The 15,323-nt window shown below is 39.3% G+C and overlaps 1 protein-coding gene across 4 annotated transcripts in view; it reads right to left on the reverse strand.

Annotated features, from left to right (window-relative positions):
* CDH6 (cadherin 6) overlaps window positions 1–15,323 on the reverse strand; it is a 102,925-nt gene that overhangs the window by 47,028 nt on the left and 40,574 nt on the right. For 3 of the 4 annotated variants that reach the window (XM_058042411.1, XM_058042425.1, XM_058042419.1), the window contains exon 2: window positions 4,266–4,622. The exons of the other annotated variant lie outside the window; for it this stretch is intronic. In XM_058042411.1, the coding sequence (XP_057898394.1) occupies window positions 4,266–4,493 (228 nt within the window). In that variant the 5' untranslated portion in view covers window positions 4,494–4,622. The remainder of the gene's footprint in view (window positions 1–4,265; window positions 4,623–15,323) is intronic. 4 annotated transcript variants of the gene reach the window in all.

Below are 15,323 nucleotides of genomic sequence, written 5' to 3' on the forward strand. Positions count from 1 at the left end.
AGAGGGGAATTCATCTTTCCAAGAGGTTCTTTCAACACCAAACAAAAAGATTCTGGGTTTGCCTACAGTAACACAGTATCCCTTTTGCTTTGCCAAGCCACATACCAGCAGGAGTTTGACTTTATCTTCCCGGGAAAATGGAGCTGTCAGCAGAGGTTGATTGTTTATGATGGGTTGTACAGGTAGTAACATCAGATAGCTTCCAGGCGAGCATACTGCTTGAACTATATGAACATCAATAAGACACAGCAAAAATGAAAAGGATGTCTGGAAGTTTCCTTTTAGTGCCAGCCATCCAGAGCATTACAAAACCATTCCACAGTTGTGCCTCTTGTTACCAGGAAAGCGGGTTGGTCCTTCCCACTGCAGACTGCCAAAAGATGTTCTTGGGTTAACGAGCAAGATTTAAGACTTGTTCAGATCAATCTTTAGTCTTAAAGAAAGTGGAATCTCATCCCTTTATGTAAGGATAATTCTAGGTTTGTGCTCTAAACTCAGTGATGGATGCCAGTACATGGATTTTATGTAGCCAGTGGGACTGCCATGTCAAAGCTGTCAAATGTATACAAAGAGTAACTGTACCTATGAGTATGATCTTGGAACAGGGTAGATTTTTTTTCTTTTCTTTTCTTTTTTTTTTTTTTTTTTTACCTCTGGAGTATCCGAAGATCTCTAGGAAACACAGCATATATTTTTATATATAGTTGTACTATCACTTCATTGTTTACCTGTGATTTAAAGCTGCATTCACCACAGCCCTTTCAAATTGTACTAAGCAGCCATGTGTACAACTAGATCTCTTTTAAAACCCAACTCAGGTGTTGCAAATTTTGGTTAGGTAGTACTTCTAGACACGTCTCTACTTTGATACTCATGTAATTCTTTTATTTCATTTTTGGATTGAGTCCCTGCCAAGTGCTACAATTTCTGAACCAGAAGAAAAGATATCTTCAGGTTAAAATGTGACTGTGCCCATCAGTAACACTTCAATGCATAGCCATAATTCACAAGTTATTCAGCAGTGCATTGAATAAATCTAGTCTAGAACTTTTCCTCAAGTTCCTTCAGGTCTGTGACTACAGTGACTGGGGGCGTGAATTTCATCTCTTTTTAAAAAGACTTTATTTCACAAATACACAGGAATGAAATTCAGGAATAGAAGGATGGGCAATAAAGCAATCGATCTGGTGTCAGCACCCCAGCAAAATCAACTTGTGTTTGTAACACTGTGAGCATCTTGTTGGCAGCTGCACCTCCTTGTCCAGTGAGATATAGCTGCATGTTTGGGCTGACAATGAAGTCTGAGGCATACCAAAATGGGGACCACTTTTTAACAGTTGACACTACCCACCGCTATCAAAAAAAAAAGGTTTCAAATGTACTTGGACAATTAATTCCTAAAGCATGGAATGCTCTGGGTTCAATGAATAGAAGAGTATGCAGGGTATAGACAACAACAGTGCTCTGGTCTGTGACTCAGATGATGCTACAGCATTGTCTGCAATACTGCCTTGAGCTCTTTCTTCAGAGATACTACTTTTCTCTTTTATTATCCCAAACTGAATGCATCCCCTTTCACTGCTCTTTTCCTAAGATCTAAAACTACTATGAAGTAAATCTGTTTTTTGTAGTTTAAACAGTTACAGGATTTCACAACTATAATTTGGGCATTTCATACAAATAAAGCTGTTTTTTAGAATCTTTCACAACAGACTTCTTACATCTCAAATTTTGATGTAGATGTTTGGATTAAACAGATGTTAAAAAAATGAAGAGGCAAAAGTGAAACCAGCATGAGTAAAAGATATTTTTTTTGTAGCTCATATAGAATATTTTCTTTTTATGGTTATGACGTTAATGCCCACCTAGCTTTAACCACTAAACACAAAAACCCCAGAAGATTAATGTCTATCTGTTTATACAGTAAGGCATAAGCACAATTCCCTTTTACATACATATATTACTATTGTTTTAAAAAAATTTGCTGTTCAAATTTCATCTTTATATTCCCACTATTTTTAAATCTATATTTAAGGTTAACATTTAATCCTCTGAGAAAAAAAAATATGCTTCATAAAAATGTTCATAATCCTCATTTGCCCACATCAATCAAGTTTAATTGCTCAGTTAAATAGCCTAGTTACCTCAATTTAGAGACATTTAGATGTTTTTATCATTTCCCCTCACACCAGTCCTCAACTTTAATAATAAAAGGCTGCTCTTTCATGCCTCTTGGCTAATTGTTCAGTTAAAAGAGTGTGAGTAGTTCTGGCATTTGAAAGATGTGTGAAAGGCCACTTGTGAATGGTTTAGGAACACAAAATCAATGACATTTATACATTATGTGTTGTTTCTATGCTTTACAACAGAAAGTGTAATAAAGTAAAAATAGGTGGAAGAACAACTTTTAAAAATAACGTACTTTTTATTTATCTTTCTGACTCCTTTTGAAACTGTCTTGGTTTTCTGGTCCAACTAGACCATTTTTAAACAGTCTCAGCAAATTTGTTCTGCAGGAATATTAATTTCCCCATCAGTCTCTCTGAAGTCAATAGCTAGTACTCAAATTCTGCAGTAGAAAAAATGGGGGGCTGATGAAGTTTAATGTCAAAATTCACAGTGACAATGACAGACTGTAGGATCACCTCAGGACCATATGCTTTATCTTTGAACAAAAAGATCCCCATTACCCTGACTACCCTCAGCAGACTGTGAAACAGGAGAGTGTGTGGAGGACTGCTGTCTTTCAATTTGCTGTCTTTTTTTTTCATCCTTGACTCCATGTTTCATACCTGTTTGTTTTTTTTTTTCTTTCACTGTCTCATCTTCTGGTTTTGTTTTTGCTCTCTTTAGTTAAATTTTCTCCCAACTCTTATCGTCTACCCCCATTTAATGCCATTTCCCTCTCCTTTCCATCTTGATGCCTCTTTATAAAGCTTCCGTTCCTTCCATCTCTGTCTTTCTAGTTCTTTCCTGTTACTCTCTTCTGTTTTGGTATCTTTTCTTACCCTCTTATCTTCCTTCTCTATTTCTCCTCTCTGAGGACTCTCTGCCTTTGGCCTTTTCCTGTAGATTGGGCTCAATGGTACCTTTCATGAATGCTGATTATCCTGGCTGGAGTTCTATGAGTATTACACCAGCTGAGTAGCTCTTCATTTGAATCATGCCTTGCAGCCATTTAGCAGGAAAGGAATGCTGCATCCAACTTTGACTGACAGCTGACTGGCAGGCAAGAAAAGCAGCCACCATCTCTCGTGGGAATGCTCAGAAGCTTGCAGAGGGAGATAAAATGTCAAATCACTGTGATCTGCAGCCTTTGCTAAGAGGCTTGAGAGATCAAATTAGATCAGATACAACCCCATTTTTGTTTGGAAAACCAGGCTGTATTGTTTCTGCTTTGAATGTCATCATCAGTAGCATAATTTCTGCATTCTGCAAGACATATTCCTATAGACTGTGGCACCTTGGGCAGTATAGACTCTCTTTAGGTTCTTGACACAGGTGCATTGCTCTACAGATTACATAAAGTCTGTCACCTACATGTGAGTCTGCTGCTCAGGGAGGTGGATGTTCTCAGAGTAAAGCTGTGACTTTTCTTTTTAATTTTTTTTTTTTACCCTTTCCCAGCTAACAGTATGCTTTGAGATCAGAAATTTTCAGCTGCCTGTTGCTTCTTAGTGTACATGCACAGTGTGCTTCAACCATGCTTTGTAGTAGCATGGCTGGTGGTGTGAAGGTCATTTCACACAGATCGGTGGCACCACGAAACCTCATCAGAAAATGGCTGTAGCATTGCTGTGTGCAGTGGGTAATAAAAAGGAAAACAATTACCTTTAGCTGGGTAGAGAGAATCCTCAACAAAAATGTAAGTACTGTGAATCCCAACTTAGCTCTAAACCTCTCCTGGTTTAAATAGTTTGACTACAGCAAAATTAGTAAGCACACGGGAAAACACATATCCCAGTTTAAAGCTAAAAATCTAGCCTATAATTAAGCTGCATTATTTCCAGACACAAAACAAAATGCAAAATCTTTAATAGAATTGCCAGTGATTTGCCATGGGACTTCCTGGTTAAATGAAGACTTGTTGATTACATTCTGAAACTGAAGTGCACAGACCTTTCCACTGAATTACTCCTCAGCAGAGGCTGGGCACACAGAACACAAACTAAAAGTTGTAGCAGGCATTGTTCTTCCCTACTTGCTAATGCTGGCTTTCCAGTGCTTCTAAAATCAAAACATAGATGCATATGAAAGTAACTTACCTTGCCAACATACTGGTAGTCAGTTCCTGTGTATTCCTCCAATAAAAAGAACTGATTCCACATCCAGCTCCTTTTGGAACGATGGAGGTCTTGCCTGCTGTTTCCAGACAACACCAAAACCTTTTCTTTTTCTGGAAAGCTGCTAGTCCTTTTGGATAATGGAGTTAAGAAACTTTGGTGGGGCTGACCAGCCCAAAACAGCAGCCAGAAGCAATGGTAAGTTCTCATCACGGCAACACCAGTAGTTCTAAATAATGATTTTTTTGTCTTGTCCTCAAATTAACCTACTTTACTGCACTAAATCCAATCTCATGCCGTCTTCCTTCTTTAAATAGTCTTTGCAGTCTCAAAGGATCTCTGAAAAGAAAAATAGCAACTCTTTTAGCATTTCCAAAGGTACTTAACTGTCATCACTGCAGCAATAAGTCCACAAGGTGAATGAGTAATAATGATTGCTGAAAACCTGGGCTGTTTCTCATTCAAAAATGTTGCAAATGGTCCTATAAATTATCTGAGTGGATCCATATCAAGTATGGGGCAGGAGTCATGATGCTGGGATTCAGGGTATGTGTGGGTCCCCTTTAATCCCATTTGCTTCCCTTCATTTATAAAGGCAAGCCAAGTATTTCTCTTTTTACTGTCTGAACTTTGGGATGCAACTGATTACTTTCTTACTGGGGATCTTGATGGAGTTACCATATTACATTAAAGAAGTGCTAGCAAAACTGCACACTGTCTTCCCAGGAGCATTCTGTTGCTATAGTTATGGACTGAAAAGACTGGACTTAACTCCAAGATTTTTCCCTCACATTTAAGGAGTTTTGTCTTTGACTCCATTTAGAAAGGAATCAACCTGGCTTAACAGGTTAGTGAAATAAATGTGTGTATTTATCAATATCTCACACATAATAACACCTGCTTGTTATTGCATAAGAGATGAAGTGGACATTTTGGTTTTCTCATCATCTATGGCCAGAGTTTTGAATCTTTAAATACATAGTTATGAATGTAAATGCTTTCACGAATAACTTCTAAAAATAGAAAACAAACTGCAGCTAGTTCATTGCTACGTGTGGGTTTTTACTATCTACTGCTTCCTACTGTTACAATACTAAATATCAGTGCACCTACAAAACAATTACAAAAATTATCTCTGTCTCTGAATACTGCATAATTTTCAACATGCAAAAAGCTTGTACTACAGATACAGTACCCCAGAGTACTGTGAACAGCTCTTCTGTTTTTGAAAAAGCTGAAAGCTTCTACTCAAAAGGAAGAAAATATACCATGTGTCTCAGGTAACCAGTGCCTAATGAACAGCTTTGGAACATTTTAGAATGTGAAGAAATCTGAATTAGTTGACAGAAACATTCCACAACATTTATTTTTGTTGTAAACACTTCATTGAATTTTTAGTTCAAACAGATCTATAACCTCAGAGAAGGATAATTTGATTAATTTTTATTTTCTTTCTCACTGATGCTCTTTGAAAAAAAGTTAGGGTTTTTCTTTTTCAGCATTCCGATCAAAACCCAACAAATCATTCTGAACCAGCTCAAGATTCAATACAGCATCTCTCAGTATTTGGACTGTGGAATGACAATCTGACTATACGAAATTGAAAATAAATTTTTCTTCTGTTTCATTGTGCTTCATAAAACACTACTTGGATCATATTCTACATCAAAGATTATTTTTTTCACCTATAGTGTGTTTTTGTCTATTTAAAGGTGTACATTAGACAGAATTTAGCCTTTGAGCTATGCTGAAGGAGTTACAGCACCTGCAATGCCTCGGATTAACTACTCTTCTCTCACTGTCGTTGTTCTTGGTAATAAATTGTATGAAATAACCTTAAGTCTCTTAGAGTTCCTGTTAGTAAATCATTTTCTATAAAGAAATAGCACTTAGCTTTTATATTAATAGTAAGTAATAGAACAGGACTGTTCCAACAGTATCATTTTACTGTTTCAAAAGGTAAAATACTGTTAAGAGGTAACTTCTGTGTGAGAAGGAGTAAGATTTTTAGCATTAAGAGGAAGAATGTAAATAATGCAATTAATTCTGACACAGTGTAATTTCTTCTGGAGAAGAGGGAAGGGTTGTAGGTAGCTTTCTTATTAGGCAGGGAAAGACAACTTTGTCCTGCAGGTCATGGCAGCTGTGTCCACACACAGCTTTGAGAGTTTGTGAGAGAGACACAGACCCCTGGGTGTATTCACACATGCACGTAACCATAGACACAGAGAGAGAACAGCAAGAACAGAGCTGCATTCACAACAAGACCTTCCCAGAGGAGGAACAGGGAAAGCTGGCATAACTAAGCTTTACAATGTGTTCAACAATTGCTTTCAGTTCAACTGATGGAGCATCAGCAAACCAGAGTGCAGGCTGCTAGAGCAGGACACAAGCAGCAGGTTCAGCAGATTCAGACACCAGGATAGGGAGAGCTGAGGTGGCTATAACCCTCTCCATGTCTATAGTCTCTTTTCTCCTCCTGTACCCTTCTGACCCATGTAAGGTCCTGTCCTTTATGGCTCTGCCAACATCGATTATTACCCTGGCTCCCACTGGACTCTATTCAAGTGGACATCCTCCTTCATGTGGTATGGAAGAGGAAATTGTATCTCACACAGCATTTCTGACTTCCATTTTCTTGCCAGGTTGCTGTGGGGGGTTGCTGGGACCTGCCCAGGTGAGTTAAGTACTGCCCCAAGCAGGGGCAGACCTGGTGAGCTGCCAGGTACCAGGAGGGACATATCAGGATCATCTGTGTTTGGAGGGCAGATGTGGAAAGATGTAGGGAGTACAGCACGTGAGCAAACCTACTACTTTGCTATTAGGGAGGTCTGCCTGTATTTTTGAGGCATAGGGAAGTGAAAATCATCACCTGACAGGCTCCTCTATGGCCAGATCCTGTGGTGGGGCTCCATACCTCTGCTCCCTCACATAGCATTTCCAGACAAGTGCTGCCTGGACCAGCATTACCTAGATGGGATTTGTGCCAGCCTTTTAAAGGATCAGTCCTTCAAATACCAATTGCCAGGAAACAATTATTCCTGTGGGGGAATTTTCTGCACTTGAAGTCAGCTATATTTCACAGCTCTGATGTCATGGGAAAGGTTTTATGGTGGCTCATGCTGAATTATAGCTTACAAGAATGATATCATAGCTGTGAAATACAGCCCTTTACTCTCCCCTGCAGAGATGTGTCCAAAATGCTGAAATAAGGGCATGATCTGTAATGTCCTTCTTGACTGCACAGCCCTCATGATGCAGCAGAGCAGCTAAGCCCCAGCAGCTTCCCTGGGAGAGGCAGGAGAGGAGACACACCTGTACAGACCCTGGCTAAAGCGTGCAACTGGGGTAAGTACCAGCTGAATCCAGGGTGTCTCTGCCCTATGGGTGCTGATTACTCTTTTATGGGTCATAGTGACAAATTTAGTAGAGTGAATAAAAAAGACAGAGCACTACACTCTGAGCTGAGCCTTTAGGAGGGTGAGCTCTTGTGGCTCTTAAATGCCATTCTGTGCTCCAGTCCCAGTGTCTCATGCTCCAGAGAGGTCTCTGCAATGGAATAGTTTTTCTCGTGCAATCTCTCTTTAGTTTGAAAACAAGTCATTCACCAGGGAGATTTTCTTTTCTTTAAGTGTAGATGTGCAAATATAACTGATGGGACCCAGGGATGGGGGCTGAAATTTTTTCTTCACATTGCACAAAGTCAGGTAAAAAGAGGCACTTTAAACATGGCATTTCTCTCAACCATCAGCTGGTTAGGTGGCTGGGGAACTTGCTGTGTAATCAACTGTCAAGAGTGAAAAACAATTTTAGTGTACAACAGCCTCAGACAACTGGCTTAGCTCTGCCAGCTCAAATGTATAGCAAATATGGGCTTTTTTACAAGAAAAGAAGGAATGTGCACATACAAGCTTAAAAAAAAAATCCCAGTCTAACTTTAGCTGTGGTCATAGTTAGGATAAAAGCAATGTCACTTGCAGCTACAGAACTTTCTTCAGTGTGTGACAAGTTGCAGATCTGAAGTTTATGTTCATGCCTCTTTGAAAGATTTAAACCTCAGACAATTGCTTAATCACTATAAGTATCAATTTCAAAATTATTTCCCCCAGGTGATAGTAGTCATAGTCAGCCTTTCTATTCACCCTCTCCAACACTTCATTAATGTAATGCCTTAATGTGAGAACTCAGTGCAAATTTACATCCTTTCAGAGCAATATCCAAGTATTTAAAATATAAATCAAAAAGGAAATGCATCCATTGGAGTTACTCCTATGAATCAGGGAGCCCTGCCCTGGAGATGCCTTTCTGGCATAGTGACAGGCATCAGGAACAGATTCCTGGCATGAGGAGCCCCAAAGAGGTTCCACCTCTGCTCCTGCTCAGCTCTGTGCATTGTAGTGGTCTTCCCAGCTGGTTGTTAAATAAACCAGACTAGCAAAGACCCTTCCCATGAGGGGCATCAGCAAGGAGAGGGAAAACAGCTTTTCCTCATTCCTTTCTGTTCAACCCCATAGTGGTCACTCCATCAGCAGATTCTCAAAGAAATATTCTTTATAAAGCATACTAGAGTCAGGACTTTAGGAAAATTTCTTTTCTCAACCCATGCATTCAAATATGCTACTGTATGAATTTATACATCCTGGATGTTATGGGCTGCTGATAATTAGATTTTGAATAGCTTCTAAATAGGCTGGCAACCATCGGCGTCTCTAAAGTTTTTGATACAACCTTTAATCAAACAGAACTGGCAGTTTAATAGATCCTTTATTCCCTGGCCATTGAGGTACAGTTTCATTGTTTGAGCTCTGCATACAAAGCTTCACAGGTTTGGATTAAGGTCCATTAGCACACTGAATGAACATCAGCTGTGTTTTGAAGCACTGATAATGTCTCGCTATTCTCTCACAGAAACTGAATGAGCAGGTGAAAGTTAATATTTGCTTTGGCATTGCATATAGGAAACTGAGCATGGGAGATGTTTTAGGGCTTGAGGCATGTTTATTTATTTACATATTTATTTATGTGACACGACAAATTGCCCCTATCCTTATGGAGTTTGCTTAAGTTCTTAGAGAAAGATGCACAAAGATGAAGAATAGACTCTACTCTCTCAATCTAGCAGATTACACTATGAATGCACAAGTATATGTACCTTTACTGCCCCCAAATCAGGTCTAATTTAGAGTTGTTGATAGAAAGATACAAACTACTCCCTGGCTTCATCATCATATGAAGTGTTTACCAGCAGTATCTTCGGAAGAAAAGAAGGATTCTACTCTGAAAGCTCTAATTTATATTTAATTTTGTAGATTACATGAGAACACATTAAAAATATTCTGACATCATTATCTAGATGCTTACCCAATCAGCACCAATTAAGTCTGTCAGGCTGAGTCTGCTTAAAGCCCAAACAATTCTACAGAGCCAACTGGCAGTGGCAGTACCTGGACTGCAGGCTCTGGATTCACAGCTTCCCTACGCAGGAGAGTCGCTTCCCAGTCCCCCAGTGAGACCCTGCAGTGAGAGGAACCCTCTGTACTCACGTAGTCTTGCTGGAAGGACTCTCCCCTGGCTCAAACATCATGTGCAAGTGTTAAATCTGTCAGGTCTGTGACAGGGCAAGACATCAACAACTCATTGTCAAAGCCTGAGGAACCAAAGGCGAGGAAAGCATTAATGGGGGAGGAGAAAAATGGCTAAATAGTGATTTCTGCATTTACTGCATCAGATGTGAGAGTCTGGGGTGTGGAATGAGGCATTCTAGGTAATGATCTGGTGATCTGTTGCTTGGATTTTACCTTACTGCAAAGCCAAAGGAGCAATGTCCAAGTCCCTAGGAGAATTTGAATTAGTCAGAGAAGCCAGGACCCTAGGGTGTCCTTGGGGCCATCCTATCTAATGTGAAGAATGTGATTCTGCTAGCCTGGAGGCAGACTGCAAGGAAATTATTAAGTCTCTGAGGAAAATCTGAAAAAAAATTACTTTCTTACCATGAAGGGGGAAAGGTTAAAGTGACATTAGTTGCTCAGAGAAAAAAAAAAGTATTCCAGCTAACTTCAAAAAATAGAAGCTTCCAAATTTATCATATTCACTTATTTTCAGTATCATATTAATACATTTTAATAAATCATATTAATACATTTTCACATATAGCAAAGAATTTCTTGCTGGATATTTTCATTAATAGCTAAGTTTCATGTGCTCAGAAGCTGTAACACTGCAGACTTGTCCATAATTGACTTGGACTTAAAACGCCATTGTTAAGTTTGAGCTTACTTTACAATTATGTCTCTCTTATGAACATTTAGATCTGAAAGTCTTCATCTAATAGTCTTCTCAAGTGTGAATAAGCTTTTACAGCACTGAAACCCAAATGCTTTTTTTTTCTTTATTGTCCACAAGGCTTGCCTTTGTAAATATCAGTCATAAATGGAACAAAATGCCACTTTTCCAGTGTAAAGATAGCTGATGAAATTTTAATCTTCTGATAACTTTTTTATATCTTTGTTATATAAACCCATATACTCTAGCGATCATTCCTGTAAATACACCACTGAAATAACAAAACAGAACAGAGCCAAGAGAGAATTCAAACTGAAAGATTTGTGGGTTTAAACTAGAGGTACTTTATGAAGACATCAAGTACACAATGTAATTGCAGCCAGCAGCCGTTGATTATAATGTCTTTCAAAGTCATTTTTTTATTCAGTTCTCTCAGCAGGAAAAAAGGTGCAGCACTATAAAAATAACTAAATGCAGTAGAAATACTAAGATAACTACTACCTCCATCCTGCACTGGGAACTATTAACATGGTGGTTTCGTACAATACAACTGATTTAATCCTAGTGGACCTAGTGAGAGTACCAGGCCTCACAGAAGCACACACTGACAAAAGAGGGGAAGTGAGAAGTGTATCTCCTTCTTAAGGTCATGAATGGCCATGCCAAAAGATGACTGTACGAATTTATTCAATAGCTGTTGTGTGAAATGATGATGGTATTTGTCTGTTCTCAGAGATTTTGATTTTTTTTTTCACCTGGCATTTGGAAAGATCCTTAGTGTCATCTTGTTCCAGAGATGCCCACTCTCAGTCTCTGTAGTTAGCCACACTGGGAGTGTATCTTTTATCCACTGTGCAAAAACAGTCTCAACACGCAAGACAGAAGAATGGCACAGAAAAGGAAATCTTGTTTTCATTGTATGGCTGCATTAAGTGACATTTCTGTGGTCATTCAAGAATATCTGTGGAAGATATGTGGAAGGGCTGGAATCTGGATGTGGATTCTTGAGGCTTACAGCAGTATTGTAACCTGTGGATATTATTCTTCCTTTCTGATGGAAGTCCAAGTCATCCTATCTGTGCTTTAAGCAGCACAAGCAGCTTTGCACCTTTTGCACAGTGCTGGACATTGGTAATGAGCTGGGGCGTGTATGAACACTGTAGCTGGAGCACCTGGAAAAGGATCTGGCATTCCCTGGGTGTGAAAGCAGGAGCAGCAACCTTAGGTAGCTATCACAGGCTGGTCACCTCTGCAAGGAGTGATATGGGAGAGGAAGGACAGACACAGCCCTAGCTGATCCTGTCCTCTTTGTGAGCTGCCTCTGGGTGGCATTAACACCGAGCAGGAGCTGGTCTTGCAAAGGGCTTCCAGCTTCTTCTGCCTTTGCAGGTGATGTGGGGACAGGCCTCCGCAGCATTTCCATGTCCCCTTGCAGCAGGAAGCACCTGCTAATGCTGTGTTCTAATCTAAACCAGGGACAGGTATGTGACTAGCAGATAGTACAGACTAATACCGTAAATTACATTAAGTTGTTCCTTGATAGAAGACTAAAACAGCCAAGCAATCAACTACGTTTAGTAGAAGAACAAATCAGTAGAGCTCCTACTGCTATGCATATTTGATATGCATTTTTTTTATTCCTGATGAGTACCTTAATGGCAGAGAGGTAGCAGATGTGCATGGAACTACAGCCAGAGTTTCCAGCAGCACTCCAAGTAACCCTGAAGCCATGAAAATATAGGAAAATCTTATTTCCTGTTGCAGTTCTTGATATAAGTCTGCAGCATTATCATCTCGTTGTGTAAGTTACTGTTTTTCTCAGACAGGCACTAAGCTGCTATCAAATTATAAAGTTGTGGTTTTCCCTAACCCTTTGCAGGTTCTTCAAAACAGGTGTGTCATCAAAAAGAAATTCAGTCTATGCTATGCACCAAAATTTGATGTCTGAAAAGGAGCCTGGCCTTCCTATCCAGATAACAGAAAGACTCTTAGGTGACCATCAAGTGTCTAATATAAAGTTCTTTGTCTCCCACTGGAAAAGCTGCATGGTCTGAATATCTGCTGTTGTATTTCTCTTTGGACACTGGAATTTGGAAGTCTCCTAGACATGCTCTCAGAAGTGATCAGTGACATTTTAGGCTCTTCATTGTTAAAAAAAAAAATAAAATAGAGCTATTTTACACAAGACTCCATTCTGAGAATGGTATGGGGTGCCACCACTCAAAAATATCTGGTAAGGAAACTATTAAAAATTTTTGGACACATTAAAGAAAAAATAAGAAAAATGGTCAGCTTTTCCGTTAAAACTGTTTCGCTCTAGGGGAGATACCCTGTTTAGCTTCATTCCACGCACACTCAGCCTACCATTTATTAGGTATCTACCCTCATGCCATCTGAGGAAAATTATCCACAAACTCCCATAAATAAGACAGAACCACAGGCAACAGATCCTTTCTGTGCTGATCAGCAATTACTCAAAGCCAAAGTGTCAGCGATACTCTCCAAACACAGGAGAAAAATCTGGGCTTGCAGATGCTTTAGTGGCATTGCAGTTCTCCCTGAAGTATTGTAGAGTGATAATGAAGGCACAGGCTACACTGCCACATGCACAGCCAGGAATAAAATAAAGGGGGAGGCAAGGCGTCTTTTTCAATAGGCACAGGCATATCTTCTCATCAAAGACTGACTATTTTTGACAGTAGCAATTAGGCAGTTCAATAACAGACACAAGTAAAAGAAAATTCTTTGACAGGGGTGTTTTGGGCAGAGCGTGAAATATGATATTAATTGCTAAAATCCTGATTTATTCCCTTCCAAAGAAACCCAGATACTCTAACAAGAGAATCATTTTAGCAAGTGAGGGCAAACAGGTAAGCAGAACTCCCACAATTCTAATTTAGGCATTTTAGAACTTATGCACTTTTCCTGTGTACAAAGGAGATTATTCTTTTATATTATTCTTTTATACTATTCTTTTGTATTTTTTATTTACAGCTGTCCGTAAATTCACATTTCTAGGATAGCCACAATGCCAAATACGATGGCTGCTGTATCTCTTTTTTTTATTATTTTCTTTTAGTGACTGTAATCTTTCCTGCCTATGTTTCACAGCTCCCTGTTACAGGGACTCTCCTCGCTACCCCTGCTCCCAGTGAGCCCCATTTCATCTGTGGCACAGCAAAGCATTTGTCTTTCTCAAGCAGTTTCCCATTCACCAGCTGCTGCTTGCATCTTCCTCTCTGCTAGAGGCTCAGTGCTCAGTTCATTTTTCCTGACTTCTTGACAGAAACATATGCTAATTTCCCACTCTGAAGTTAGGGGAAAACAAACGAGGTGGGACATAAGGTACTGGAACCTGGGCATGATAGAAACAGCTAAACTTTGACTTTGCATTTGATTGTAAGGAGCTTTCTTCTCTCTCTCATAGACTTTCATGGCCATTTACCAATGTGAAATGGGTGCAGAGTGCTACCAAATCAGAAATGCCTGCAATGCTCAGCTCATTGTGGGCAAGCAAACTCCATCTGTGCAGACATACTCCAATGGGAGAAGCCAACTAGAAAATGCAGAGATGCCCATTAAGACTGATTTCATTATGAATGTGCTATTAAAAGAACTGCAGATTAGGAGGTCATGCCTCTTTTTTGATGAAAGGTCTGTTATTTCTTTGATCATGATAGTAACTGGCTACACTAAAACACTATAGAATCTATAAAAGCTTCCTAATGTTACCCTTATTAATTACACAGCTTAAGAAGCCGTAGCAAGAGAGGAGAGCTAATGAAGACGGGCTGGTCTCCCTTCTTAGATCTTTTGATCCTACTTGTGATCTTGTTAAGGAACTAGGAACTCTCAAGCAGGGCTAGACTGGATGGCAGAGGGTGGAGATAGCCAGGATAGCCCAGGAGGACTGGCATGAGGAAGCAGCTGCAGCAGTGAGAGGGACTGACCACTTCTGAGCGACTTCAGAGTTATTAGGACTGAATGATGGGTATTAAAATAGGAAGAAGGCATGCTTGTGGTTCACTCAGGGTGAATAAATACCATGCTATGCTGGCAGGGATGTTCTAGCAATTTGACAAGTAGCACATTCTATTTCCAGAAGGATGATATTTATTCATTGTTCAAGTGCATGGCAGAAGCAGCTACACTCAACCTGTGACTACAGGTGAGGCAATAAACTTTACCACTTCAGTGTGTATTTCCAGCCATGATGACTCATTATTTAACTGAGGTTTTGTGAACAGTGAGTGATGTTTCTGAAACTCTTGAAGTTTCTTGAATAGGAAACATGCATACTTGCTTTTCAAATCACTAATCTGAGAGGTGGATTTCTTCTTTGAGAAGGGCTTTTTAATATATTTTTGCTAGTAATTTTATGTTTCTCAGAATATGAAAATGTATAAAAGAATAATGTTACTTGTGACTGAATAGCTTCTGAAGCATTTAATAATACCACTTACATCAATATTTCTTTGAAAAATCTTAATGAGTTGCTTAATTAGAAATACTGAACAAATTTGAATGGCACAATTTTATCTTTTTTTCTCCTGGTTCATGCAGCTCTATACAAATACATTGTGAAAATCAAATACTATACAGGTGGCTAAACCCTTTGCTTGTTTTGTTAAAGCATACTTCTCTGGTGAGGAGCTTTCTCTGGGCATTGAAACCAATAAAATGTATGTGATCAAATCCCTGTGAAAATGTTTTCTTCTTAGGCATGGGAGAAAAAAAAGAAAAAGAACATCAACAAAA

Source organism: Melospiza georgiana, chromosome 1, assembly GCF_028018845.1.
Source record: "Melospiza georgiana isolate bMelGeo1 chromosome 1, bMelGeo1.pri, whole genome shotgun sequence".
Lineage (NCBI taxonomy): Eukaryota > Metazoa > Chordata > Aves > Passeriformes > Passerellidae > Melospiza > Melospiza georgiana.